The sequence below is a fragment of the Lethenteron reissneri genome, chromosome 24 (assembly GCF_015708825.2).
Source record: "Lethenteron reissneri isolate LAM-NWPU_2019-01 chromosome 24, ASM1570882v1, whole genome shotgun sequence".
NCBI lineage: Eukaryota > Metazoa > Chordata > Hyperoartia > Petromyzontiformes > Petromyzontidae > Lethenteron > Lethenteron reissneri.
The window spans coordinates 16,240,575-16,267,299 of NC_083802.1; the positions used below are offsets into that span (position 1 = coordinate 16,240,575).

Genomic DNA, 26,725 nt, shown 5'->3' on the forward strand with positions numbered 1-26,725 from the left:
GCCTTTAACTCCTGAGGTAGCAGCTTTCTATTGCTAAATAAATAATGAACCTCGATCCACCCTGAGTTGGTTATATGTTACTGAATGTGCCTGTCCAGGATCAGCCTCCCCCATTAGTCTTCTCTTGTAGGTCCCAGATCCCTCTGCTGAGCACGGTCACCTGGATATATGGAGACACACTTTAGGCTCCACTCACGATTCATTTCACCCATGAGCATGTTTAGGCCCACCCAGCCGCATTTGTTTAATGGGCCACAAATGCTGATGTGGCTCAAGGGAAGTCAAAACCGACCCATGGTTTTCATTGCTTAAACCCACGCTTTTGAGAAACTTTGATCTGGAAGGCTACAGTTGCTGAATTGATAAAGTCTGATTTGGTTGTAATTGCTGGCGAAAAGTCATACTCGAATTATAAATTTGTGGGTATACTCCAACACACCACCAGTGTGCTTAACTAGTAACTAATTGACATGTTTTTTTTTTACGTGACAAGCCTTACGAATTGGCTGTGTCAAGTGGTGGCGGGTGTAATTACACATTTACGTAATCTAACCCAAAACACCTCTTGTGGATAACATGGATAATGTTCCCTCTCTGGGTTTAAATGGAAGGTGGGAAAAAAACCCATAACTTTTCAAGGGGCGGAGCAGTGACGCAGTTATTAGTAAATCCAACCACCTTAGTTTGATGCCTGCCCATGACTGAGATCAGTGGATATGATACCCGAACTGGTCCTGGGCACCCCCTTTTACAAACCCGCACTGACCAGCTTGTTCAGCGGTCGGCAATCTGCGGCTCGCGGCCCACCGTCTAGTGTTCGCATGCGTTGCGGCTCTTGAAATATTGCGTCTTTAAACCGAATTCGAAAAAAACTTTATCTTTTTATTTTGGTCGGCGACCCCCCTGAGCCAGTTGAAATATGGTCATACAGTCCCCGATGACTGACACAGTGTGGAGAAGTGGTCATCTAGCAGTGGAATGGCAAGGTGCCTCTACATTACTATTGCTTTTAATTGAGGGGTCCTGCATTGAGATATTTGGATAGTGTATTTTTAGCGAGTGTCTTTGCTGGTGAGAGGGTGAAACAGGACTACCCAAGAGAAAGCGATATAAGCCTTCCACAGCTTTTCGTGATATTTTTCCCCAGTCTCCTTTGCTAATTGGCCCGCCGTCGGGATAGGACAGCTGTAAATATGTATACATCGCTACATTCAGCAGCCCTTATCAGTAGACGGCACCAAGCCCCCCCCCCCCCCATTATGTACACAACGAATGGAGTGGTGGATTACAGGTCTTTAAAATTCCACAAAGTAATTTCCCTTAATAGATGTACTTGAGCGAATTGTTATATGGCCAGAATTGTGCTTTTTTCTGACAACCTTACCTCTGGTGCGCCATATAAAGGGCCATCTATGATAGGTCACTGCAGCAACAAACCAGAGTAAATTAATCTTTTGGCTTTGAAGCGTTTATCATCGGACCAAAATATATGCCTCTTAAAAAAGTGGGCTTGTGACGATAAGGGGACGATGGCCGGTGGTCGAGACCAACGAGATTAATGTCACGAGTGGTGGCCAAAATAAGCGAACATGCCTTAGAGCAGGGGTCCCCAACCCCCGGGTCGCGGACCGGTCCGTGACCTGTTCAGAACCGGGCCGCACAGCAGGAGGTGAGTGCGGTGAGTCCGCGCGTGGCCCGCCCCAATTGTTTTATTATTTACCACTTCCATCCGCGCCTCTTTCCCGCACTGCGCACTTGTCTCAGTCACAGGTTCGGTAAGCCCACGACCTCTAACCCCTAGTAGCCACAATGAGTAAAAAACAAACGTCTCTGGAGAGCTGCTTTGAAAAGAGGGAAAAACACAATGATGAACCCCCCGCCCCCCCCCCCCGGTCCGTGAAAAAATTGTCTTCCACGAAACCGGTCCCAGGTGCCAAAAAGGTTGTGGGAGCGCTGCCTTAGAGGACGTCGACCGTGGAGGTGGAGTGGGTAACCAGCTGACGCAGGTCCTAGGTACATCGCAGGACTGAGCGATAGCGAGATGCTAACCGAGTGTTCACACACCTATCTCGAGTCACACCTTCACCAACCCACAACCCCAATGATTGACGAGTGTGATGAACTAATAGGGTTTTTCCCCTTTTTTCTGGCAACAAAACTGACACCTTTTGCAAGGAATCATGCTTACATTAACCACAATACTTGCAGTCAAATGCAAACAAAAAAGTATTGTTTTTTGTTTGCAAAAGGTGTCAGTTTTGTTGCCAGAAAAAATGGGAAAACCCCTATTAGTATATTTTGGTACTGGCAAAGGAGGTCCCATGATGGAGTGTGATGAAGTATGTCAAAGCTGGCATGGTGGTGGGGAGGCCTTCATCCAGCAGTGGCTTGACACAGGACTGTCATGATTATTTCTGTACGTTCATATTTCCGTAAATGAACATTTCTCATGACCACTTACGTGTGTCTTTTGTTCCAATTTCAGTGTTAGGTAATTGTCGCATCACGAATTTAGGTGAAGATGACAAGCAATTCGTGCGACGGTGTTACAAGTTCAATGTTTGCGATGCACGTTCCAGCAAATGACGGACTCTGCTTCGTGGCTCTGCGTGCGTCACCCAAGTCGGAACATTCGAGCAATATCCAAGGCTCCCCGTCGGGTTCAAGGGGGTTCTCACTTTACACCGGCTTCACAAGTGCTTCTTTTTTCTAATCGTAACTTCGGCAGATCATCAACAACGATATGATTAGCCCCCCCCCCCCCCTAAACACATTGTGTGACCATTATCTAACTGGAAAGAAATGATCAAGACTGAAGGTGTAAACTTCTTTTTTTAAATCCAGGTGACCATAATATGGCTTGTTTATGATAATTCATAATTTTACCTTCATGCTTGTAACCCTCATGAATATTGTGAAATGTGCATGGTGTCCTTTCATAGTGCAGTTTAGCTTAATGTATAACCAAGCCTCTTGCTTTGGGACATTTTATAGATATGGGAAAATGTATCCATTTCCTGTGAGAACATGATTTTCATGCTGTCAAAATAGTGTCCCATAGCTATAACTGCTCAAGCCGAGCTGTAAGTGTGTTAATACTTACATTGTTTCTGTGCTGTTCACCTTTTGGCGTTCTCAAGTCTAACACCGGCGAGACTAGGCCATAAAGAAGCAGTGGCGTAGCTAGGATATTTTGCGCCCGGGGACGAACTATAAAATTGGCGCTCCCCCCCCCCCCCCCCCGTTTAATCACATACCAAAATGTAATTACATGACATGTAGGCTGTGTGTGGCGGGATATATAAACTTTTAGGTTGAGGTGTAGATTTGTGCAGTAGTTTCAGGCTGCCGCGCCCGCCGCAATAAGTTATAATGTAAAGTTGTAAGCCTCATTTTGGCGCCCCTTTACCTTGGCGCCCGGGGACATATGTATCCCCCTGCCCCCCCCCCCCTAGCTACGCCTCTGTAAAGAAGGCTGTCTTTGGTGTAGGCCAATCAGTTTCAAGGACAATGCAATTATGATCGAGGCATGGTTGCATGTTTTGCCACAAGTACGCGTGGTTAATGCAGAATTAATCCCTTGCAAAACGTATCTATTTGGTGCTTGAACACCTTAACACATGTTTCATTGCCAGAAAGGGTAAACACCTATTCTGATGTTTTCATCATTTTTATGCTGGCAAAAAGGTCCCATAGCCATGCATATCAAATGCTACGACAAATGGATGAGAAACAAGGATATTGTTCACAAAGAAAATTTGACAAAGTCTTTAAAGTGCCCAAGCGTGAATGGTTCACGCTTGGGAACGTACCGAGAGACAGGACAATTCGTGATCGAGAGCCGTGGTTCTCAACCCATGGTAATTGGTCTGTAGACTGCTGCAGCTCCCACGATTGGATATTTTTTGTTTGTTACAAACGTAACAAATTACTACCGATTGTATAACTTCATTGGGTTGATTCGTCAATAAAATGCAAGTTCATTGCATTTATGGCTTCTCATGACATTTTACAACACTTTCAAAGTCGTTTTAAGTATATACTATTTTTTATTGCGGCATGGTGTTGATGGTTGTTGACAGTAGTCAGCGGATTCTTAAGAAACGTGGGTTTGGGCAGAAGACGTCGCTGCAAGGGAGAATGCCGAGTGGTCGAGTGGCACCCAAAGTATGCAAAATGATCGAGGGTGCGTCCACCACAGAGATGGGAGCGATAACATCAGCCCATACGTGGCTGCTTTATAAACTGTTGCATCAGAGGTCTTCGCCCGGTAGTCAATTGATCATGGCTGATGACGATGATACATTGTTAATTAAATAACTTTTAGGGAATATTAAACAGCCAAAAGCTTCAACCACAGCTAATCAAGGTCTAGGTATAAACCAGAGAAGAGTGATGAAATCCTACACATAATAGGATACATATGTAGTGGCATAGCACTGGCTGCTGGCAGAATAGGGGATCTGCTGGCGTACGGCGGTCCTGACGTCAGCAGGCCAGGCGATACACGAGAGGGGGATCTGGGGGGGAGGGGGAAGGTCACAGAAGGGGCCCTCCAGGAACCCGCTGGTAGGTTCCAGAAAGAGGGCGTGGCCGGAGGCGGAGCGAGGCCGCGCTGAGAGTATAAAAGGGGGCCCTGTGGGGGCACTCGGGGCTGTCGTTGGAGTGGGACCCCCGTCGTGCTGCTGAAGGTCATCGGCACCGTTCTTCTCGTCGTCTTCACCATCTCGGGGCGCCGCTCGTCAGGCAGCCTGCCAACTGTCCTGGCTGAGTAGCGTAAGCCGATAGGAGGCGGACTAAACACATTCCTGCGGAGGGAGCTGGTAAGAACGTTGGGTTAGGTTGCTCGGTCAAAGGCGGCGTGGTGTATTCCGGAAATATGCCCGACTGTGAGGGTGGTGTGTGGTGGTATCAGTGGTATTGTTCACAACAACATCTTCACCGTCCATATATGCCGACCAAAGCAGACGTTTTAACAATGCATTTATTGCACAAAGCAACTACCGCAAACAAAATGTTGCATTGAACAAATTCCGTCGGACGCTTGTATTGCGACCGAAACGTCGTATTTTATTATATTTTATTATTTTTTCTACCGACGTGACTTTACCGAAAGAACCAGAGTATGGATTCCTGCCGTCACGAAAGCTTCAAATCAAAATTGCAACATTGTTATTACCAAAATGTTTCAAGTAACGCTCCTTCCGTCTTAGCCAATTTGATTTGCACGATTCTAAGTGACACCATCCCCACAATCATAACGCACACAGCACATGCGCCTTTAGCACGATGGTTTTAGCTACCGGGTGTGCGACTGCAAAGACGTCACCAGGCCCGATAGGCCCAGGCACCAGGCTACGAGGGGAATTGGATACAGAGCCCCGTTTACATGATTTGTACTCGACACCATTTCAACCATGCTACTCCACTGACTTTAACACAGACACACGCGCGTGCGTGCATGAACACACAGTCAGTGCCGGTTTGATAGCTTCGTGTTATAACCAATGCAATGTTGACTGCATACCCGTCAAGCCCTTACCAGTGGGCCTACCTTATTACAGACCAATTCAGACCTTATTACTCACCCCGTGCCCTTGTAAATCTCAACGTTCATCCTACAAAGCTCCCATTACAAGGGAGAAACACAAACAGACAAACATTGCTTTTTTTTATTGAAACGGCTGTACGTCGTATGGGCCTGATAACGACATTTCCCTGTCTCAGAATGGGGGGTAAACCGTATGGGTTGTCGGCTCTGTGAATATCTCGTACGAGCTCGTGCAAGCAATGTCTTGTTCACGTCTATGGACAAGAAACAGTCGCGTAGCCGTCTCGTGGCCCAACACTGCACCCTAGCGTTAACGCGTGATTGCTGAAGCATTTGCATTGGAGTTTCTTCCCCACACAACAACGGTGTGAAGACGAAATAAACCTGAACGTGAGTACACCGCTTGCTTGCTTGCTTGACATCGTTGAAACTGCACGGCTGCTAACAGCGTTCTGTATGCTTCGTGCAGCACGTGTTCTTCGCAATGCCTGGCGCGTTGCTCGTCACTCCACGGGCCCACGACACCAGGCGGGTCGGCAAACCAATATTAACAGGAAGAGCCATTCTTTTTCGAATTCGGTGGAAGAAGAAAACAAACCCCTCCTCAATATTTGAAGAGCCCGCGATGCAACACTGTGCGGTGAACACGAGACGGTGGTGGTCCTTAATGAATGACCGTCACGAAGCAGCGGTCCCTCAAAGAGCCCATAAATATGATAAATTCCTCTTGATATGCAAATTATTTTGTCAAGGTGCCCTTCCCCCCTCCATCCCAGCTTAAATAGACGCTCCAAGCCTGGAGTGTGTCATTCAGACTTTGTCTTCTCGACAGACCTGCTCTCCACCTGAGGACGGCTGCTTGCGTTGTGGCCGAAACGTCGTGAGAATGATTTTATTATGTTTTATTTTTATTATTTTATTATTTCCATTCTACGGGACTTTACCGAAAGAACCAAGAAGAAGCCGCAGGTTTGCCGACCCCTGGGGCTGAGAGGTTCATGTTCCACCCTCTAGTGAAGCACTTCTGAGTATTAGCAATAGCACCCCCTTTTTATATCTCGAACAGACCTTAAAACACATTTTCTTCAACATTTGCGAACTGCAAGCCTCGCGATTCCAGCCGTGTGAAAGTAGCAACGACAACAGTCGCCACGGCAACAGCAGCGACGGTATTGAGACTCGTGGTTCGGCCTCTCGCTCATTGTTGCGACTTGCCGACCCGCGCCTACTGGACATCTGTCGGAAAAAATACCTTCAGAGCTCGTCGGATTCCTCCAAAGGATAAAGGTTCCGATTCTGAGCATAACGGATTCTGACATGCTGGCTATAATGCCGATTTTCAAGCAAATCCTACCGCATCGCGAAATGATTTATACACATACAGTGGTGGCGGACGGAGGAAGATTTCAGTGCGGTCGCGAGTGAAGCACCGCGTGGCAGAGTGTGCACGTGACGCGAGGTTGTCTAGTGGCCCCGTGAGATCGTGGGTTAACGGACGGACGGACGGACGGGGGGGGGGGGGGGGGGTTATTGCACTGCAGACCACGTGACTGTGCATTCTAAATCTGCCTACTGCCGATGTCAAATATGCTGCGAATTCTAAAGCATGTATACGTGCACTGCTGGAAGGTCGAGCCGCGCTGTGTTGATCACGAGGGCCGTTTGACCCGACGGGCGCTTCGCTGTGTGTGGGTTTGTGACCGCGCCTCTTGCGTTTCGATCGATCGTCGCAACTTGAGTTCACGATTCGTTTGAAGATATTTATTCTTTTTTTTGTACATCGTGGTGAATTTAGCGCCTCTAGTGGCTGAACATTTGATGCAAATCAATTGCAGAGCATGGATTTTTTTTTATTATTGCACGGGCAGTTCAATGCCTGCATTGTGCGTGTAAAACTCACTTTAAATTGATAATCTGGGATCATCTGCTGCGGCTCAAGAATTTGCTCTGTCACGGGGTGCGGGTGCCAAGCAGCCAGGAGCAGGTACCGGCAGTCACCGCGCTTTCCGATCGACGGCATGTTTTCCAAACAACAGCATCGCCCCTGCCGAGCAAGTGCCCACCCAGCCCCCATCCATCGATTCGGCGAGGGCGGTGCCGCGCGGCACGTGGTGATGTCGCCACGGCAACCTCACTTTCCGTCAGTCTCCATGCCGACCATGCGGGCGCTGAGCTCCCAGAGGCGCCGCGCCGTGTCGTCGTCCTTCCCCTGCGGTGCCACGTCCTTGGGGGCGCAGTCGCTGCGGGGAAAAAATTGAAAAGCGCTCACCACAAACTGAACCACGATAACTCGCCCATCTCAACAAGGAGGGTGAACCGTTCGTCGCGCGAACTCCGGTTGTCCACCTTGGCGGCAGCAGCAGCAGCAGGGCCCCGCGGTGGCGAGATGTTAACTACCTTGCCTGGTATGCAGGAGGTTATGGGTGCGATCCTGACCCTGACACCTGTATATTCGGAGTTTGCATGTTATCTCCTCGTGGTCGCATGGAATTTTCCTCCGGGTCCTTCGTTTTTTTCCTTCCACATTTAGAATCAACGTGCGTTTAGAGTATTTGCCTGCTATAAATTTCCACGTGATAAGCCACTTCGTTGAGCTATCAAATGTGGCCAGGTTGCTTATGAAAAAGAGCAATAAAAAAACAAGTGTAAAAAATAAAGCGTTTTTGACCAGCCGTCGAATAAAGACGGTCACCGCGTCTCACACGCTTTCAGATGCGCCTCCACGGCCGTCTGGAACGCTCTTCCTTCCGATATTAGAAAAGCCACTGGAGCTATGCACTTTTGAAACTAGATTGAAAACTAATTTCTTTAGAACCGATTTTTCTGTTAAGTTTGTTGTGCTTATCCCGCACCTCCGATGAGCAGTTGGCCACATACGGCGTGAATACATCGGGGAAATGGGAAGCGTTAGGGATCGGTTTTCATTCATTCGTTGGAGCAGCCTCTTTAATGATCTTGCGACATGACCTCGATTGCACTGCAAGAATAATAATGGCGGCAGGACGAAGAAAAAAAACACACCCCAAAATAGGCATGGTGAGTGGGACCGGTGGGGGTGGAGGGGTGGGTGGGTGAACAGGTGGGTGAGTGCAGGTGAGCAGATGCATGGGTGGGTGGGCAAACAGCTGTGCATGCGAGTGGGTGAACGGGTGAGTAGCCAGACAAGCAAGATAGTTAAACGCGCATATGAGCGGGCGGGCGGGCGAGTAGGTGAGTTGGTGGCCAGGTAGCTGTGCGAGTGGGTGAATAAGCGAGCGGGCGAGCGGGTGGGCAGATAAACCCGTGGGTGACGGTCAAACGTGCGGGTGAGCGGGCAGCTGTGCGAGCGACAATGGCAGGGTGAGCCCACGTTCAGCGGATGGGAGGGAGGCGCTGCGCGGGGTGGGTGGCGTCACCTGAAGTAGAGGCCAGAGACGTCCTCGAGCTCCTCGGCCACGGCGCAGTAGATGGAGGTCTGCGCGCCCTGCGGGGGCGTCTTTAAGAGCAGCAGGACGAGGGGGTACAGCATCGCGCACTTCCACGCCGCCACGCCGTCCAACACGTGGCGCCCCACCTCGGTTTTCACCACGCCCGGATGCAGCGAGTTCACCGTTACGCCCGTGCCTGAGCACGACCACGCAGGCATGCAGCACGGCGTTCATCGTCGTCGTCATCGCCGCCTGGTCATCATCGTCATCATTGTCATCGTCTGGTTTTCCTGTCGGGGGTGCTTGCACCTCCCCAGGCAAAGGAATCTGAAGTGAGACCAGGTTAAGCCAATCTTATGCATCATTCCCATCATTATTAGTCAGCCATGATCCATCTTGCTGGATGAAGGCCACACGAAGGCTGGGTGGTAGCTTTGTATTAATTCATCCTACCAGCGATTCAATGAGTTGTCACGATTCAAGAAGATGTTGTTGCCTCATTTAGCTGTCTCGTTAATTTGTTTCTGCTTCTGTTTCATTCTTACAGTTGTGTCCACTATTAGGCTAAATCTACTGCTGACAATTACATAATTGGCATTATTTTTAAGAAAACAAGAAATACTTTGACAAACATTGCATTCAAAAAATGCGGGTTTCCAAGTGACAGACCACATTTAGGATTCTTTATATTCAATGTAACAACTGAAGGTTCCAAAAGCCAAACTAAAGCAAGTTATCCAAGATTGTCAAAGAGTAGCAGGAGAAACGTCTTATGTTTTGCCTTCCTGTGTAGGAACATGCGTGTGTGTGTGTGCCGATGACTGGCACAGACGGTGTCAAGATCGGCCTCAATGGAGAAGGCTCGTGAAGGAAGCTGCTGGGCAGCTGGAGACAGTCGCCTTCCCAACACCAGCAGAGCACAGGGCAGTTAAAACGCATCAAGTTGGCACAGTAGGGAGCACAGTTGGTGCCTCTGCCAGACATCCAAGTCAATCCATGGCACCTGGGCATGTCCCGTGACCTGATGATGCCAGAGAGCCTTCGACACTTCCCTCAGCCTCAATGTGCACCGAGCCTGGCACAGGCGCTGTGTTGACGTCACCGCCACTTAGTGATGAACGGCGGCTGCTGCTGTTGTTGTGTGCGTGTGCACGTGCGTGCGTGTGTGTGAGTGAGTCAAGGTGTGGGTAGGCGCTGCGTGCACTTGGCTGGTATACAGACCCTGCAGCCTGCGTGCAAGCTCCCTGGTGAACAGCACGTTGGCCAGCTTGCTCTGGTTGTAGCTCGTGCCAGGGTTGTAGTTCTGGTCCAAGTTGATGTCGTCAAAATGGATTTTGCCTTTTGTCAACCAACAAAACATAAGCAGGTAAATAAAATCGGAATCTTTACGTCGACTGGACGAATCCGATGAGCTTTGAAGCTCCTATTGACACATGTTTAGTAGATAAAATAACATGCCTTCATATTCATACACATTCATGCAACAATTAGGGGCCAAACAATTCAGCCCCACAGTGATTATTTAGGAATTGTTGCGACTTTATGATTTTGAAATTTCTTTATATATATAAGTGATTTTAGTGGACTCAATCCAATTGCATGGCCCACCAGAAATGTATATGTGAATGTGTAAGAATGGGGAAAACATCCTCCTAAAAGAGTGTTCATTGGGAAAAGTGCAACCCTTATTCTGGAATTTTTTCAAAATAACTCAAACATTTTAAGTCACGACGGAGGAATTTATTGGTGGGTAAAATAACGGTCAGAAAAACCCTCGATTGCGGCTGTCCTCTGACACACAGGATGCACGACTGGGAGATTTTCTCATGGATTCACTTTAACACGTAGGCTTTCGCGACCAATATCATCCATAAGAGGTTTTTTTTTGGGTTAGATCGCGTAAATATATAATTGTGTCGTTAAAACCCGCCACCACCCGACACAGCCAACTAGTAAGGGTTGTCACGTAAACAAATGTTGTGGCTTGGCTCTCCAACACACACCCGGTGTGCTGTACTAGTGACGAATTGGCCACGTTCTGCTTATGTGACAACCCTTACTATGTTTTTTGGGTAAAGCCACGTAGGTAAAAAATTAAAATTTATAAAAGTAAATACAGCTATCGTGCTGTGACGGTTCCACCTGAAGACGGAGGCTTGTGTTGCCTCTGAAACGTCGTGATTTTTATTTTATTTTTATTTTTATTTTATTAATTTAAATTTTTTACCTACGTGACTTTACCGAATAAACCTAAGAATACGAATCCTTGCAGTCACGAAAGCTTCAAATCTAGAACCCTTACTAATTGACTGTGTTGGGTGGTGGCAGGTTTTAACGACATTTATATACTTACGCGATCTAATCCCAAAAAGAATAAACCTTCTCATGGATTAAATTTCTCATTCAGACGCTGTCTCCCCGACAGACCTGGTCTTCCCCTGAGGACGGCTGCTTGCGTTGTGGCCAAAACGTCGTGAGAATTATTTTATTATGTTTTATTTTTATTTTATTATTTTATTATTTCCCTTCTACGTGACTTTACCGAAAGAACCAAGAAGAAAACTCCTCATGGATTCTTCGCCTCGTCACACGACGCCGTTCAGAAGACGAAAAAAAATGTTGTTTTGAAGATTGTAATTCTGGAAGCGGTTGTGCGTTGAGGCTGGGTGTGTGCAATGCCGCCCACCACGCGTGTGGGCGAGGCTCGAGACGTTGATGACGCGGCTCGGGGCGGACTTCTGGAGCATGTCGAGCACCAGGTTGGTGAGCAGGAAGTGGCCCAGGTGGTTGACGCCAAACTGCATCTCGAAGCCATCCTCGGTCTTCCACTTGGGGCACCGCATCAACCCTGACGAATGCACACACAAAGGTGATTGCCAAAGGTCCCCTCCCCGGTAGCCCCCGGAATGTTGCATAAGGGTGTGGCGTGTGGCCAGAGTCATTTCCCGAGGGTACGACGAATCTGGGCGACCACTCTGGGGTCCGTGCTTTCTGGTTTAGTCGGAAGGCATTGGGGGGGCCCCACTGCGTGATTTGTCCCGTGCCACGCACCCCTCCTTTGGACGACCCTGGGTGTAACTCGGACCGCGCCCGGCTGCCTTTGTCTCCCCACTGCTGATGTTTACATGCCGCTACCAGGTACAGTGTAACTCACAACGTCCTCCTCCTCTCTACACCGACGACCAGGACTGGTACTGTCAGGCGTCGTTTCTCCATGGCAGCCCCCGGTCGTTGAGAACGCGGCCACCATCGCCATCCCACTCCACTGCACATTCACAGCAGCATTAAAGGCCCCAGACCTCTCCAAGGCCCCACCGCCTCTTTTAGGCCAGGCTTTCGAGCGACAACGAGCTCGGGTCACGGTCATTCGTGCTCGTGAAAAATGCCGCGCGTCATAGTTCTGCGCCGCAGTCGGGAATTCGTCCGTCGCAGTGGCGGAGAGGGGGCGGTGGCAGTGGGGTCGGTCGCGGTGGGAGGAGCGGGGGAATACCGCCAGCGCACCGGCGTTGTTCACGAGGACGTCGAGCCGCTTCTCGGTGTCGTGCAGGCGCCGCGAGAACTCGCGCACGGACGCCAGCGAGGCCAGGTCCAGGCGCTCGACGACGACGTCGGAGTTGCCACTCCGCTGGCGCACCTCGTCGGCAGCCGCCTGCGCCTTGCCCTCGTCCCTGCACGCCAGCACCACGCGAGCACCTGCCCGGCACGCGCGGCTTTGTTCGGGAATTCATTCGCGCGATATTTTATCGTCGTTATTATCGTTTAGTACGAAACACCTCTACAGTTGTTCACTCAAATTCGAACGGTTTATTTTTTGAGTGTGTCCGGCGGGAGGCTCATTGAGCTCGCAAGCTCTTTTTGAAGGGCGATCCCCGCTGGAGGGGTCCTGTTCTGCTGCCGTTACTGGACTGGGCCCCCCCCCCCCCCACATCGCCACTGCTGATCCCCCTCCACCACGCTTTAAGTCCAGGCTGATGGCCTCTTCTGTCCGCCGGTGTCCCCTCTGCTTCCTAATCCCCCCAGCGGTCGTGGCCCCGGCCCATTGCATGCCCCTCCCCCCGACCCCACTGTGTACCACGTCTCAAGGTGCCGTGGTGATTTAGACGCTTCCCAAATCGACACTCGAGGGTGTAACGTGCTTAGGTGACCAATTGACGCTTAACGACCGATCCCGAGCGATTCAACCAATTGTCTCTATGCGGGGGGGGCGGGGTCCACGATTGAATTCTATAATCGTTTCTTCACGTCATGAATGTTTATAATTGTGTGTTTGTGTTTCGCTTGCTCTGCCGCTACCTCGGCGCGCGAGGTCCACAGCGGTCTCCTTGCCGATGCCGGTGTTGGCGCCCGTGATCACCACCGTCTTGCCGTCCATGCGGGCGAGGCTGCGGCAAACGCCGCCGGACATCCAGCGCCGCAGCAGCACCAATCCCATTCCTGCGCTCGCGACACGCATTCCGTAGCACAGCGAGCGCTTGGATTCAACACCTCGGGCGGAACACGCGGTGGCGGCAGTGGTGCCGATATTCCTGAAGGACGCTACTGTACTCTTTCTCTATGTATTATTGAACTCTTTAAAATAAAAAAATGTAACAGGTAAAGCCCACTGAGCTGTATAGCTCTTTTTCAGATCGAACCCACGACCTCCTGCATACCAGGCGAGGTAGTTAACATCTTGCCATCGTAGTGGCCCTTTTTTAAAATGTTATATCAGTGTGTGTGTGTATTTGTGCTTGCTAACAGTACTAGTCCCAACAGTGTGTTAAGGCTATAAGGGGGATCTTTGTCTTTGGAGGTGGCAAAAAAAACGGTTTCTGGCATTCATCATCAGCTGTGATCAATCCACTTCTGGATAAAGGTTTTCCCCGCACCACCGCCATCTCTCACAGTCTCGCGAGGCAATGATCCGTCTCAGCGCGGGCTGATCCGCATCACTCCATCCGCACAGTGCATGTGGCAATCTGGGGCGTGTTCTCTACGTTGGCTGCGATTCCGCCGCTAGTCTCCACTCCCGGTCATCCCTTCGAGCGATGCGTCTTGTCCGAGCCCACTCATGGTTCCGAGCAATCAGTCGTTTTACAAATACATCATATCTATGTTTTATCTTTCCCCCGATGTGAACTCAATGGTGCTATGGGCATCCTAGTATAGAACGGCCCTTGCGTAGAGATTGCACAGAACCACTGAAACGACTGAGTGTGACGCCTTATTTACACCAGGGGGCAGCACTTTCCCAACAGCAACGATGCCCGTAGTCTGACAGACCCAGACAGTATTTTACTGTCTCTCATGTTGCCAAATTGAGTGCATAACCAAAGTTATCGTCATCGGTTTTTTTCACCCGTGTGTGTGTAGTCATTAGTGACGGGGATGAAATCATCAATTCACACTCTACATGAGAACCCAGCTTCACAATGACAGACGCCTGAACCCCAGATTTGAACTCAGGATTTCCACTGTTGATTACCTCCACACTGAAAACTTGACGGCAAAACAAGGCAATCATCGCTCGCACCTCCCATTAGCACGTGTGGCTTCGCACGCTGCTCAAGTAGTTCAACATACATAGGGGCCGTCCATTAATGACGTCACGCGATTTTGGACGATTTTTGATCCCCCCCCCTCGCTACACGGCGTCACAAAAAGTCAGACCCCCCCTCAAATATGATGTCACAAAGCTCTGCCCCCCCCCCCCCCCAAAAATGCTTCAAATCGCTTTAAACTATTGTCATTGTACTAAGTATTTAATGTGGCGCTGCACTCTGATGTTGTAGGAGAAAACATTTATTAAAAAGTCTAATTAAGTAGAACGTGTTGCCTATATTTATCTAGGTGCGTGACGTCATTTATGGACGGCCCCATACACACAAACAGGTTTTTTTTCAAGGTTGTGATTACCACTACGGTACAGCACAACGCAGGGCGTGTATTATAAAACCTGTCCGTCCGGATTAAGCTGCGGTGTTTTGTTTAAAAGACACCACTGGAAGGAATGCTCCACACTATTTCTGCAACGGGGTGGCGGCGATGCCACAGCGATCGGTACACTGCGCTATAATGAACCCACCAACATGAGTTCAAGTCCCGGCCACGGCTAGCTGATGTCAGTGCCTCGTTTTGCCAAAGTGGTCCTGGTCGCCCCCCGCCCTTCACCAGGCCACACTGACCAGTGTGGGGAGGTACAACCAAACAACCTCCTCCGAGTGACATTCGTTTGCAGAGATCTTCGTCCAGCAGCGGATTGGCAACGGGCTCTTAACTACCTCGCCTGGTATGCAGGAGGTCGTGGGTTCGATCCCGACCCTGACGCCTGCTGCTGTATATTTGGAGTTTGCGCGTCTCTCTCGCCATCATCACGGTGGCTAGGAGATGTTAACTACCTCGCCTGGTATGCAGGAGGTCGTGGGTTCGATCCCGACCCTGACGCCTGCTGCTGTATATTTGGAGTTTGCGTGTCTCTCTCTCGCCATCATCACGGTGGCTAGGAGATGTTAACTACCTCGCCTGGTATGCAGGAGGTCGTGGGTTCGATCCCGACCCTGACACCTGCTACTGTATATTTGGAGTTTGCGTGTCTCTCTCTCGCCATCATCATGGTGGCTAGATGTTAACTACCTCGCCTGTTATACAGGAGGTCGTGGGTTCGATCCCGACCCTGACGCCTGCTGCTGTATATTTGGAGTTTGCGTGTCTCTCTCGCCATCATCACGGTGGCTAGGAGATGTTAACTACCTCGCCTGGTATGCAGGAGGTCGTGGGTTCGATCCCGACCCTGACGCCTGCTGCTGTATATTTGGAGTTTGCGTGTCTCTCTCGCCATCATCACGGTGGCTAGGAGATGTTAACTACCTCGCCTGGTATGCAGGAGGTCGTGGGTTCGATCCCGACCCTGACGCCTGCTGCTGTATATTTGGAGTTTGCGTGTCTCTCTCTCGCCATCATCACAGAGGCTAGGAGATGTTAACTACCTCGCCTGGTATGCAGGAGGTCGTGGGTTCGATCCCGACCCTGACGCCTGCTGCTGTATATTTGGAGTTTGCGTGTCTCTCTCTCGCCATCATCACAGAGGCTAGGAGATGTTAACTACCTCGCCTGGTATGCAGGAGATTGTGGGTTCTATTTTGACCCTGACAATACCTGTATATTTTGAGTTTGCGTGTCTCTCTCCCCGTGGTCGCGTGGATTTTTCTCCGGGTCCTCCGGTTTTTCCCTCCACATTTAGAAAACGCGCACGTTTAGAGTATTTGGCTACTGCTATACATTTAAATCTTGACTTAAAGCTTTCGTGACTACAGGAATTCATATTATTGGGTCTTTCGGTTAAGTCACGTAGATAGGTTCAAATAAAATAACAAAAACTAACAAAAACTACGTTTCGATCACTTGATGACGATTGCTTGTGTTGTGATCGAAACGTCGTAGTTTTTGTTATTTTTGTTATTTTCTTTGAACCTATCTACGTGACTTTACCGAAAGACCCAAGAATATGCTATAAATTCCCACATGATGATGAGCCCCTTCGTTGAGCAATCATTTGCGATAACCAGGACGCTTCCGAAAGAGACGTATTAAGCTCAGTGGGCCTCACCTGGTAAAATACAAAGTTTAGTTTTAGTTTTACACTCGGTGGCCCGGCCTGCTCGGCTGGTGATATTGTGAATCTTACTCCCCTCTATCGCCACCCCACCCAACATCTAAATGAGGTCAAGAGCAAGGCGCCATGCCCGTGGTGCTAGTGCAGGGCGGATGCGCGTCTTTAACCCCAGATTACGGAGTTTAATCCGGTCGATGCGTGTCCTTGCTCCTATTTTGAGCAAAGGAGAGAGATGATCATCACTAACGCCCCCTCCACTTATACAGTCCTCCGCCACTCGACTCACCTTCACCCCCACTGACGTGGAATTAAACCCATAATCCGTAAACCTACAGTGGTGACGACCCCCCCATAATACTGACACCGTGATATATTTTCATTACGAGGCAGTTGTTGGCGTAGAGTTGCCACATTGTGTGCGTGATGTCAACATTGGCCATCGTTTTGGATGCTCGTCCAGAATTTAGGAATGTGGAATTTCGACCACTAACTGGCTCGAGGCTTTAGACAGGATTGGAGATGGCACTGTCTCCCTCGTCGGATTAGGAAACTGTCTCGTATGTTGATAATGGGAGGCACATGGGGCCCTCCCGAATAAAATATTATCATTCACATAATAACAATATGTATACCGTAGTAATTGGTTTTTACCCTTTCAACTGGTACAAAAAACGGACACCTTTATACAAGGCATCATGTTTGCAATAACCACAGCACAAGCAGTCAAAATGCAAACAAAAAGAAACAACTCTGATAATGGTAATGATATGCACTGTCCTTGAAGTTGATTGGTCCACACCCGAGACAGCTTTTCTTAGAGCCTAGTCTCCAATACTCTGATAGTGCACTGTTTTTAAATTGTACGCCTTTTGGCGTCATCTGGTCCAACACCAATGGAGACTAGGCTCTAAGAAAAACTGTCTCGGGTGTGGACCAATCAACAGGGACATCAACACACGAGAATCGAAACAAAAGACACCGCAAACGTAAGTGCATGTGACCACATACACTCAAAAGTTTAGTGGATGTATGTTGAACTTCTTTCGCACCGTACGTAGCCGAACGTGCTGACCGGTGATTCGGAGGGCACCATACGGACGCTGGCTGATTTTTTTGTTTCACCGCGACAAAGCCCACAGAGTAAGTTTCTCCCAGCTCGTCGACCGACTACCACCGGTCATTGTGTGAGTGTGCTTTAGTTGCACGTGGAGAGTTCTGCAGAAACCACACGCGCGTGCGACACGTCCCCCTGTCTGGGCATCAAGAAGGCCGCACAGCAAATGGGTTTTGTTGGCCTAAAGGTGGGTAATTATTTGCGCCCGTAATAGCCGCATATTTGTCAAGGGTGGCACAGTCGGGTTTTTTACAATCGGGTTTAATTGTCTTTTTATATCAAACCCGATCATCTGAGATTGGGAGAAATCCGGTTTAATTGTTTAAAAAAAAAACGATGCCTGTCGCTGGAAAAATCGGGTTTTTCCCACCCATGATATTTGTGGTTTATTTTCTTCAGGTTTCATCCCGCGTGCAGAATAAATCATTTACATTCCCAAACATTCCAATGTCGTTTTATTTACCCAGAGAAGCTTCACTGAGTCTCAAGACTACAGGGACTCCTCTACTTACGAACGAGTTAGGTTCCAGAGGTCTGTCCGTACATCGATCTCAAACGTGTTGTACAGCATGTACACTAAACACGGGGAATGGCTTTAAAAGTTGTATAATCTCCTGTAGATGTAGATGCCACTGGTTCTTCATGTTCTACAGATGTAGATGCCACTGGTTATTCACGCTCTGCAGATGTAGATGCGACTGGTTATTCACGTTCTGTAGGTGAAGATGCCACTGGTTATTGACGTTCTGCAGAAGTAGATGCCACTGGTTATTCACGTTCTGAGATGTAGATGCCACTGGTTATTCATGTTCTGTAGGTGTAGATGCCACTGGTTCTTCTTGTTCTGCAGATGTACGTCTCAAGTCTCCTGGAACCCACTACATATATAGTACACGACTTCCCTGAAGGCATCCTTCAGCGAGCGCGATGCCGATCACACACATGGTTCAAATTCGACCCTCGATCGATGGCTGTGCCATCGCCGCACACGCATCGAATAAAAAACAAGGGACAAGTCCTTACTTACTAACAACTCCTCTATCATTTTTCATTGCTGGAGTGGTTGCCCCCTCTACCTGAATATCCTGGCTCCGCCATTGTCCAGCAGTGGATTAAAAATGGCTGAATATGACAATAATGATGATGACCTCTCACTTAAACTAAACTATTTTTATTTTACCAGGTAAGGCCCACTGAATTAAATAGCTATTTTTCAGAAACGACCTGGCCACAAATGATAGCTCACCAAAGTGGAGTATGACGTGGAAATTTATAGCAGCCAAATACTCAAAACGCATGTTTCTAAATATGGAGGGAAAACCGAGAGGACCGGGAAAAAAAATCCACGCGACCGCGGGGAGGGAGAGAGAGAGAGACACGCAAACTCCAAACATACAGCAGGCGTCAGGGTCGGGATCGAACCCACGACCTCATGTATACCAGGCGAGGTAGTTAACATCTCCTAGCCACCGTGATGATGATGAAAGACACGCAAACTCCAAACATACAGCAGGCGTCAGGGTCGGGATCGAACCCACGACCTCATGTATACCAGGCGAGGTAGTTAACATCTCCTAGCCACCGTGATGATGATGAGAGAGAGACATACAAACTCCAAACATACAGCAGGCGTCAGGGCCAGGATCGAACCCACGACCTCATGTAAACCAGGCGAGGTAGTTAACATTTCCTAGCCACCGTGATGATGATGAGAGAGAGAGACACGGTTTTGCCTGGAGTCCTCCGGTGTGTCCCCACCCCCCAAGTTAAAGCCAAACAGACACTCGTGAGTGTAACTGGCCAGCTATCATCCCCCAATGTGGAAGGATTCCTTCTGAACAAGGGGGGGGGGGGAGGGCCTTGAAACTCCCAAGGCCTTTCCGAGATAATTGGCAAGGCGTCTATTTATTTATTTGTTACCACTGCCCTGGAGAGAGGGGTGACGTCGGTACGCACGAAATACGTCACGCGGAAATGGGCTGTGACGTCACCAACGCAGACTTGCCCGCGCGCGCCCAGCCAGACAGCAAACCTTTTAAACATGTACAACACAGTAGGCTCTTGTATGCGATACAACGCAAATTACTAAACCTCGTGACCTTAACGGGTTTGTTAAACTATGCCAGGCATGGCAATTTGCTCTGAAATCCATATCCGCGCTACATTAACGCCGCTCCTGTGACCCGGGCACCGCTGTTACGCAGCAGTGCTGGAGAGACCAGGGGGTCCCCAACCCCCGGGGCCGCAGGACCGGCACCGGTGACCGTGGCCTGTTAGGAACCAGGCCACACAGCAGGAGGTGAGAGCGGTGAGGCCGCACGTGGCCCGCCCCCATTGTTTTATTATTCACCACTTCCGTCCGCGCCTCTTTCCCGCACTGCGCACTCGTCTCAGTGTCACAGAGTTTTGGTCAGCCCACAAGCCAACCCTAGTCAAAATTAGTATAAAAAAACCAATGTGGCCGAAGAGATTTTTTTAAAAGGGGGAAAGACCCAATGATGACCCCCACCAACCTGGTCCGTGAACAAATGATCTTCCACGAAACCGGTCCCAGGTGCCAAAAAGGTTGGGGACCGCTGCAGTGTGGAATGTAGACAACAACACCACCACAACTTCTGCTGCTGCTGCAACCAACACAACAGCTGCCACTGCAACTGTTACCCACGACCTTACACCTCTGTCGCCTTCGCTCGCAAGCACGTGGCACTGTGCAGCTTGCAGCTAACGCCGCGGATTCCCTGCAGCCCGAGGAAGTTCGTGCGGCCGCCGCCTATCACGGAACCTTCAACACCATTGTGAATCAAACGCGAATTCGCGAACCTGGAGCCCGCAAAACGGCGCGTCTCGCCGCAGCTGTCGCCGTGAAACAGCTGCTGCTGCTGCAACCAAATGCACAGCTGTCGCTGCTGTTGCAGGTCAATAACGCAGCTGGCAGTGCTGCTGGAGCACACAGCCACGCATCGTGCCAATTCATTACAGCTGTAAGCGACAGGATCCTTACACAGCACAGCGCGTCAAACAAAGAGATAAAGATGCCCCTGATAGCCTTTGACAGACCGTCGGGGCAAGTGCCGTTGGCACGGCGCACGAGGTGGCCGGGACCACGCCCGGTCGCCTTCTCACCCCTCCCACCCCCACCAGCGCCGATGTTTACGCAGCGCACCGGGTGCCCATTTAAGGCTGAGTCGACCTAGGGGAGGCACCGAACTGGCTCTTATATTCGTTATTGGTCGTGAGCGGGAAATCGAACTCGGGTCGCCGGGTTTCGTAAGCGCAGTGCGCTAACCCAGTGCGCCACCGCTCCCCACGTACAAAGACAAAGATCCCCCGTGTAGCCTTTACGGACTGTAGCGTCACGGATATAAATATTGTTGCGAAAGGTCATGGGAAACTCAGCAGTTCGGTGACCACAATGATAAAGATCCCCGGTATAGCCTTGACAGACTGTAGGGGCAAGTGCTGTGAGCGAGTAGCACCGATGAAGGTCGGCACGGCACTCGAGGGGGTGGGGGGTGGCCAGCACCACGCCCGGCCGTCTTTGTATCCCCCCTCCCCCCCCCCATAGTGGCGATGTCCATGTAAAGGCAGAGCAGGCAGGCGACTCGGGACACCCCGAGCGCGTTCATCTTCAACGCGACCACTCCTGCCGTCCTCACAAGGATAACTAAGAATATGAACACATGGTAAGACTGTACACGTGTGAACATGAACGCGATGAATATCGATGCCGTTCCTACCACCCCCACCCCCCCCTCGTCTTACCGGCGGTGGTGAGCACCGCGATAGGAGCATAGTGATCGTTGAAGACCTTCTTGAGTTCGTCCATCGTGAAGGACGTCACCTCGATCATCTTTCCCGTCTCCGCACGTCTGCCTCTCTCTCTCGGCTCCGTCTCGGATACTTGAGGGCGCGCGTGGGGAGGGAGTGGTGGTGGTGGGACAGAAGGTTGGGCTAAGCGTGGGTAAACGCACACCGAGCGCATTGGACGCGTTTTCCTCCTCCCCTTCCTCCCTCCCTTCCCCTCCTCCTGCTCGCCCTGCTCGCCCGGGTCGGAGCGTGTAACGTTGGCGAGAGCGCCGCCTAGCGGACAAATTAAAAGGTGGCAGTGCTTCGTTATTTTATATTTTTTGGTGAATACGCGGAGTCCACTGCGTTGGCAGTGCGGGAGCGTTGGGTCCACCACGTGGAACACACGCGGTGCGCTGTACAGCACGCGGTGGCGAGATGGTGACTCCCTCGCCTGGCATGTCGGAGCTTCGTTTAGTTCTCAGTTCAGTTCATTTATTAGGTATAGCCCTGTGAGCCATGCGGCTCTTGAATCGGGTGCAAACGCAACAAACAAAAACATGAACAAGAAACATCTTAAAGTGACTACGCACAACAGAAAAATTTCAGGAAAAAACAGCAAATTATTCGTGGGGTCAAACCCATTCCTGACGCCTGCTGTATATTGAAGTTTGCATGTCTCTCTCTCTTTCACCGTAGTCTCTTGAATTTTCTCCCCGGTTTTTGCCTCCCAATTTATAATCAAAGTGCGTTTAGAATATTTGGCGAATGCTATACATGTCCACGTGATAAGCCACTTCGTTGGGTTATCGTTTGCGGCCGGGTCATTTCTGAAAAAGGGCGATATAGCTCAGTGAGCCTTACCTGCTAAAATAAAATTAGTTTCTAGTTCTTTTTAATAGTTTCATCGTGTAAGAATACATGCCCACAAAACAATAATGGCCCTAAAAAAGTAAAAATCAATCGGCGACATTTCGGAAACGTACGCTAGATAGCAGAGCGATGTTTGTTGAAACTTCGGGCTTGCGCTTCGGGCAATGATGGCCTTATTATGACAGACACCGAACAACATCCCTTGCTCTGAACAAGAGCCATTGGCCGAAATGTCGCCTATTTTGCTCGCAGGGCAGCAGATACCCCTCTGGGTGGCATTTACCAGTCACGTAACTCGCGTGGAGGCAGGAGGTGCCTTGCCCCCCCCATCCCCCTGGTGGCCAAAGCTACAACACTGATGTCATGATGTGCTTAGGCAAGAGGAGCCACGAGATAGATATAAATAGCCTCGGTAACAACCGTGCGAGACAAATCACATTTTGGGGCCCCCATGTGACCGATTGCCCCACCCCCTTGAGCTGATAATAATGGACTCACTACGCCACTGGCATGAACGTGTTGGCTGTGCAAGTTTGTCAAGCGCCACCCCTGGGACACCACCCTTGCCAACGAGATGTCCCATCTCGACGGAGTTTTCCAGATGGACGGCCGCCGGAATCCTAGGCGGTGGTTAAAACGGGTTCCCGATTGTAGCCAGTTGAGCGGTCTCAGCCCCGTCACTCGTGAATGCGCAAAGAGTCGTCCAATTGGTGCATTCGCTGTTCAGGACTTAATCTGGAAATGTTCCAGCTCTCAGGGCGACGACACGGTTTGAACTCCACTCTACAGTCAGGGGCAGAGGGGGGGGACGGTATGGGGGGCCCGTGACTGTACGTATCTCGAATGTAGTCCTGTGATATCCTGTTCCACGGTACATTTTCCTAACGTCGAGGGGGTTACACCGGCTGTGCGAGACATCCAAATGGATTATTTATTCCTCCTCGTAACGTGACACCGATAGCACCAAAATTGGGGCAACGTTGAGAGTCTAGCGGGTGGGAAAGAAACGCAGACGGAAATGCCGCTTGAGGTATTCCGTGAAAAGCGACCACGTGAGTGCGGTTTGTGTGGCATTAAAACCCGCTCCGTGGCTGCTGGCTAAACGAATGAGTTGGTACATTAATTTCTGCACGTCAGTCACAGTACAGTACCCTGATAATTATACAACGGTGTTTTACGTTGACTTGAAAAGAAAAAATCTCAAGGTCCCCTTTTCAAGAGGATCATGTTTGGCATTTGTATTTGTTTAATGAATGTTTCTGGAAATAAAACACTCGATTTTAAAGGTCAAAAGTATCCGCTGCTTACGCGTAAAATGTATTACCACATTTTTAAGCGAATTGCCAATTTAAACATGTTGCTACCACTTCTCTTTCTTGGCCAATGTGTTGATCTAAGTGATTCTACGGGGGTATTTGAATAGTACTGTTCAGCCAAGTACATTTTTTTTGGTCAACATACTTGGGTATAATAATGATAATTGCTTTGTACCCTTTTATCTGGCAACAAAACTGACACCTTTTTTTACAAGGAGTCATGTTTGCATTGACCACAAAACCTGCGGTCGGAATGCAAACAAAAAACACAACTTTGATAATGTATGCACTGTCCTTGAAATTGATTGTTCCACACCCGAGACAGCTTTTCTTAGAGCCTAGCCTCACATGGTGTTGGACCAGATGACGCCAAAAGGCGCCAAAAGGCGCACTGGTCCAACACTATGTGAGGCTAGGCTCGAAGAAAATCTGTCTCGGGTGTGGACCAATCAATTTCAAGGACAGTGCATACAATATCACTTGCCACAACAGTCTGTTAAGGTTTTACCGGGGATCTTTGTCATTGTGGTCACTAAACTGCTGAGTTTCCCAAGATTTAACTACACATATTTGTACCATCTTATTTGACAGGTAATATTCTACTTTACCGAGTGTTGACATCCCCAGCGTTTACCAGTACTTTTATGCTTACTATCAGCTAACACCGGCCACAACCCTGAGCCGATTTGCTCATTTGTTCCCTTTTAGCACCGCCACTCCCCGGCACTCCCCGGCAACCACATTCAGATAAGCCCCCCCCCCCCCCGTAACTTGTATTTAAGGGCTTGTCTCTTGGATTATTCCTCACTTGATACAGTAAATTTATCTGTGACAGGTCCCACCTGATGACGGAGACTTGTGTTGCCTCCGAAACGTCGTGATTTATTATTTGATTTCTATTATTTTGTATTATTATTTCTTTTTATTTTTTACCTACGTGACTTTACCGAAAAAAACCTAAGAGTATATTTCCCATGACCTTACAAAACAATATTTATATCCGTAGATAAACACGTTTAAAAACACTGTGTAATGTACAATCACATCATCATTGAGCCCATATTGTCTGAACTGGTGATATCGAGGCTCCACCACTTGTCGGGAGATGGGCATTGATTGCGTTCGGGACAAACTGGCCCCTGCCAGAAAAGCTATGGGCCGTGGAAAACCGGTTTGGAAGACAAGAAAGTGTTGTCAAGTGAATGCCAAGAAACGGGTATTTGAAGCAGGGGTGCCGGCTGTCTTACTCTCTGGCACTGTTTCTTCACTCGTTTTCAGAGGGGGGGGGGGCACTTTCGCCGGTAAGACATCGCCAATGTGAGGGCCGCCACACCATTTGTCACCATTGGGGGTTTGACAGCATCGCGATGATGATGGGGGGTGTTGTCACCACTGATGTATTGTTGGGGGGCCGCACTCAAGGCCACCAGGGGCTGCCAGTGACCCGCGAGCCTTGCTACGAAGAACATCGCTCTATGGAGAGAGCTGGGTGCTGTAAGCAGCACGCAAATAAAGTTGTCATTTGGGGGCAAAGTGCCTGCTGTGACATATCCTGGACATGTCGTGGGGCTACACAGACGGAATAGGCGATGTGGAAGTTTGCAAGAGGACGCGCCGGGAAGTGTTGTCGATACGATAACGGGGGGGGGGGGACGGTCGCATACCGTTGGACGTGTGCATGTATGTATGTTGAACCTCTTTCTCACCGTACGTAGCACTGGATGGTTGGCAGAACTGCGGCCGGGTACGGGTAGCCGTTTGCGACCCTGGTGCGGCCGGGTACGGGTACGGGTAGGCCGTGAGTCACTGGTGAGTAACCGTTTGTCACTCATTTCGGGTAGGGAACGGGTACCCATTTGCGACCCTGGTGCGGCCGGGTACGGGTAAGGAATCAAAACCCGTTTGCGACCTCTGCAGTGAAGGCGACGGTTCGTGGATTACAAAATAACCGTTGCGGAATTCCCTTCCTGTGGGTGGCCGTCGAGATTTCTCGTCATGACCCTGGCTCGCCAGGAGACGGCACTACAGCAAAACAAATGTGTGGACTCCTCCTCTTCGGAATCGGAACGTTGATTTATACCGGAGAATCCGGTGAGCTGGAAATCTTTTTTTTTGTCGCAGACGTTTGGGATCGAGCGTTTCCCCCCTCGCTCGTGATCGTTTTCTCTGGGTGCTCCGGTTTCCTCCCGCACGTAAACACACTCATCAATTGGCCGACAGCGCCTCGATATATGTAGAGGACCGCAGAGCGCGGGCAATTGTTGCCGCCGGTTTCTCGCGCGGCTGCCTTCCTGCTTGTCCGTTGTCCCCTCGCGCCTCTGAGTCGTTCTCTCTAGACGAGTATGAGCGAATACTGATGCAGCTCGTTACAAGTCGAATGTTATCATTCGATTAATATTTATACCTACTATAATCACCCAGGAATGTCCCTAACGCTCGCGACGTCACTCCACATCGACCAGCCCCCCTCATGAATATTCATGAGCAGGTGACGTCCTCCAAATGGACACCCCCCTCCGCCCTTCCTCATTAATAATCATGAACAGGTGACGTAATTCCAAATCGAACAGCCCCCCTCATTAATAATCATTATAAGGTGACACCCCCCCCCCTCCATTCATAATAATTAGCGGTTGACGTCACTCCACATGGGGGGGGGGGCGAGGCGCCTCCTCCCCCCTCCTCAGAGTCAACTTACAACCCTCACTACAAAGGCAGTACCCTCACGTCACGCGATCTCCGTCACGCTGTTGAGACATCGAAGTAAAAAGGACGTCATGATCAACAAGGGATTATAACCTTGAAATTAAATAGCTCTGTGTCACCACGCCCTTAAAAATTGCACACGAATTGATGCAATGAATATATCACGCCGCGGTCTGTGCTTTTCGCTTGCAAGTTTCAGATTTATTGCAATACACCCGGCCTTGGACGGGCAAAGGGCTAGTTGTTATTATCATCGATACCTTCTTAAAGATAATGTTGAACTTGGAGGGGGGGGGTGATTCAACGGTTCGCGGACTGCACTGGGAGCCTGGCACCTTGGTGGTCGTCTGGCAGACTTGGCGATCACGAGTAATGGGTTAA

At 49.8% G+C, this 26,725-nt stretch overlaps 1 protein-coding gene across 2 annotated transcripts in view; it reads right to left on the reverse strand.

Annotated features, from left to right (window-relative positions):
* Positions 1–4,966: 4,966 nt before the first annotated feature.
* The window catches only part of LOC133346690 (retinol dehydrogenase 13-like), a 35,397-nt gene continuing 13,638 nt past the window's right edge, over positions 4,967–26,725 (reverse strand). For both annotated transcript variants that reach the window (XM_061558485.1, XM_061558484.1), the window contains exons 2-8: positions 21,426–21,563; positions 13,252–13,392; positions 12,460–12,651; positions 11,645–11,806; positions 10,180–10,296; positions 8,947–9,154; positions 4,967–7,791 (exon numbers count right to left, since the gene is read on the reverse strand). In XM_061558485.1, coding sequence (XP_061414469.1) covers positions 7,683–7,791; positions 8,947–9,154; positions 10,180–10,296; positions 11,645–11,806; positions 12,460–12,651; positions 13,252–13,392; positions 21,426–21,513 — 1,017 coding nt within the window. In that variant the 5' untranslated portion in view covers positions 21,514–21,563 and the 3' untranslated portion in view covers positions 4,967–7,682. The remainder of the gene's footprint in view (positions 7,792–8,946; positions 9,155–10,179; positions 10,297–11,644; positions 11,807–12,459; positions 12,652–13,251; positions 13,393–21,425; positions 21,564–26,725) is intronic.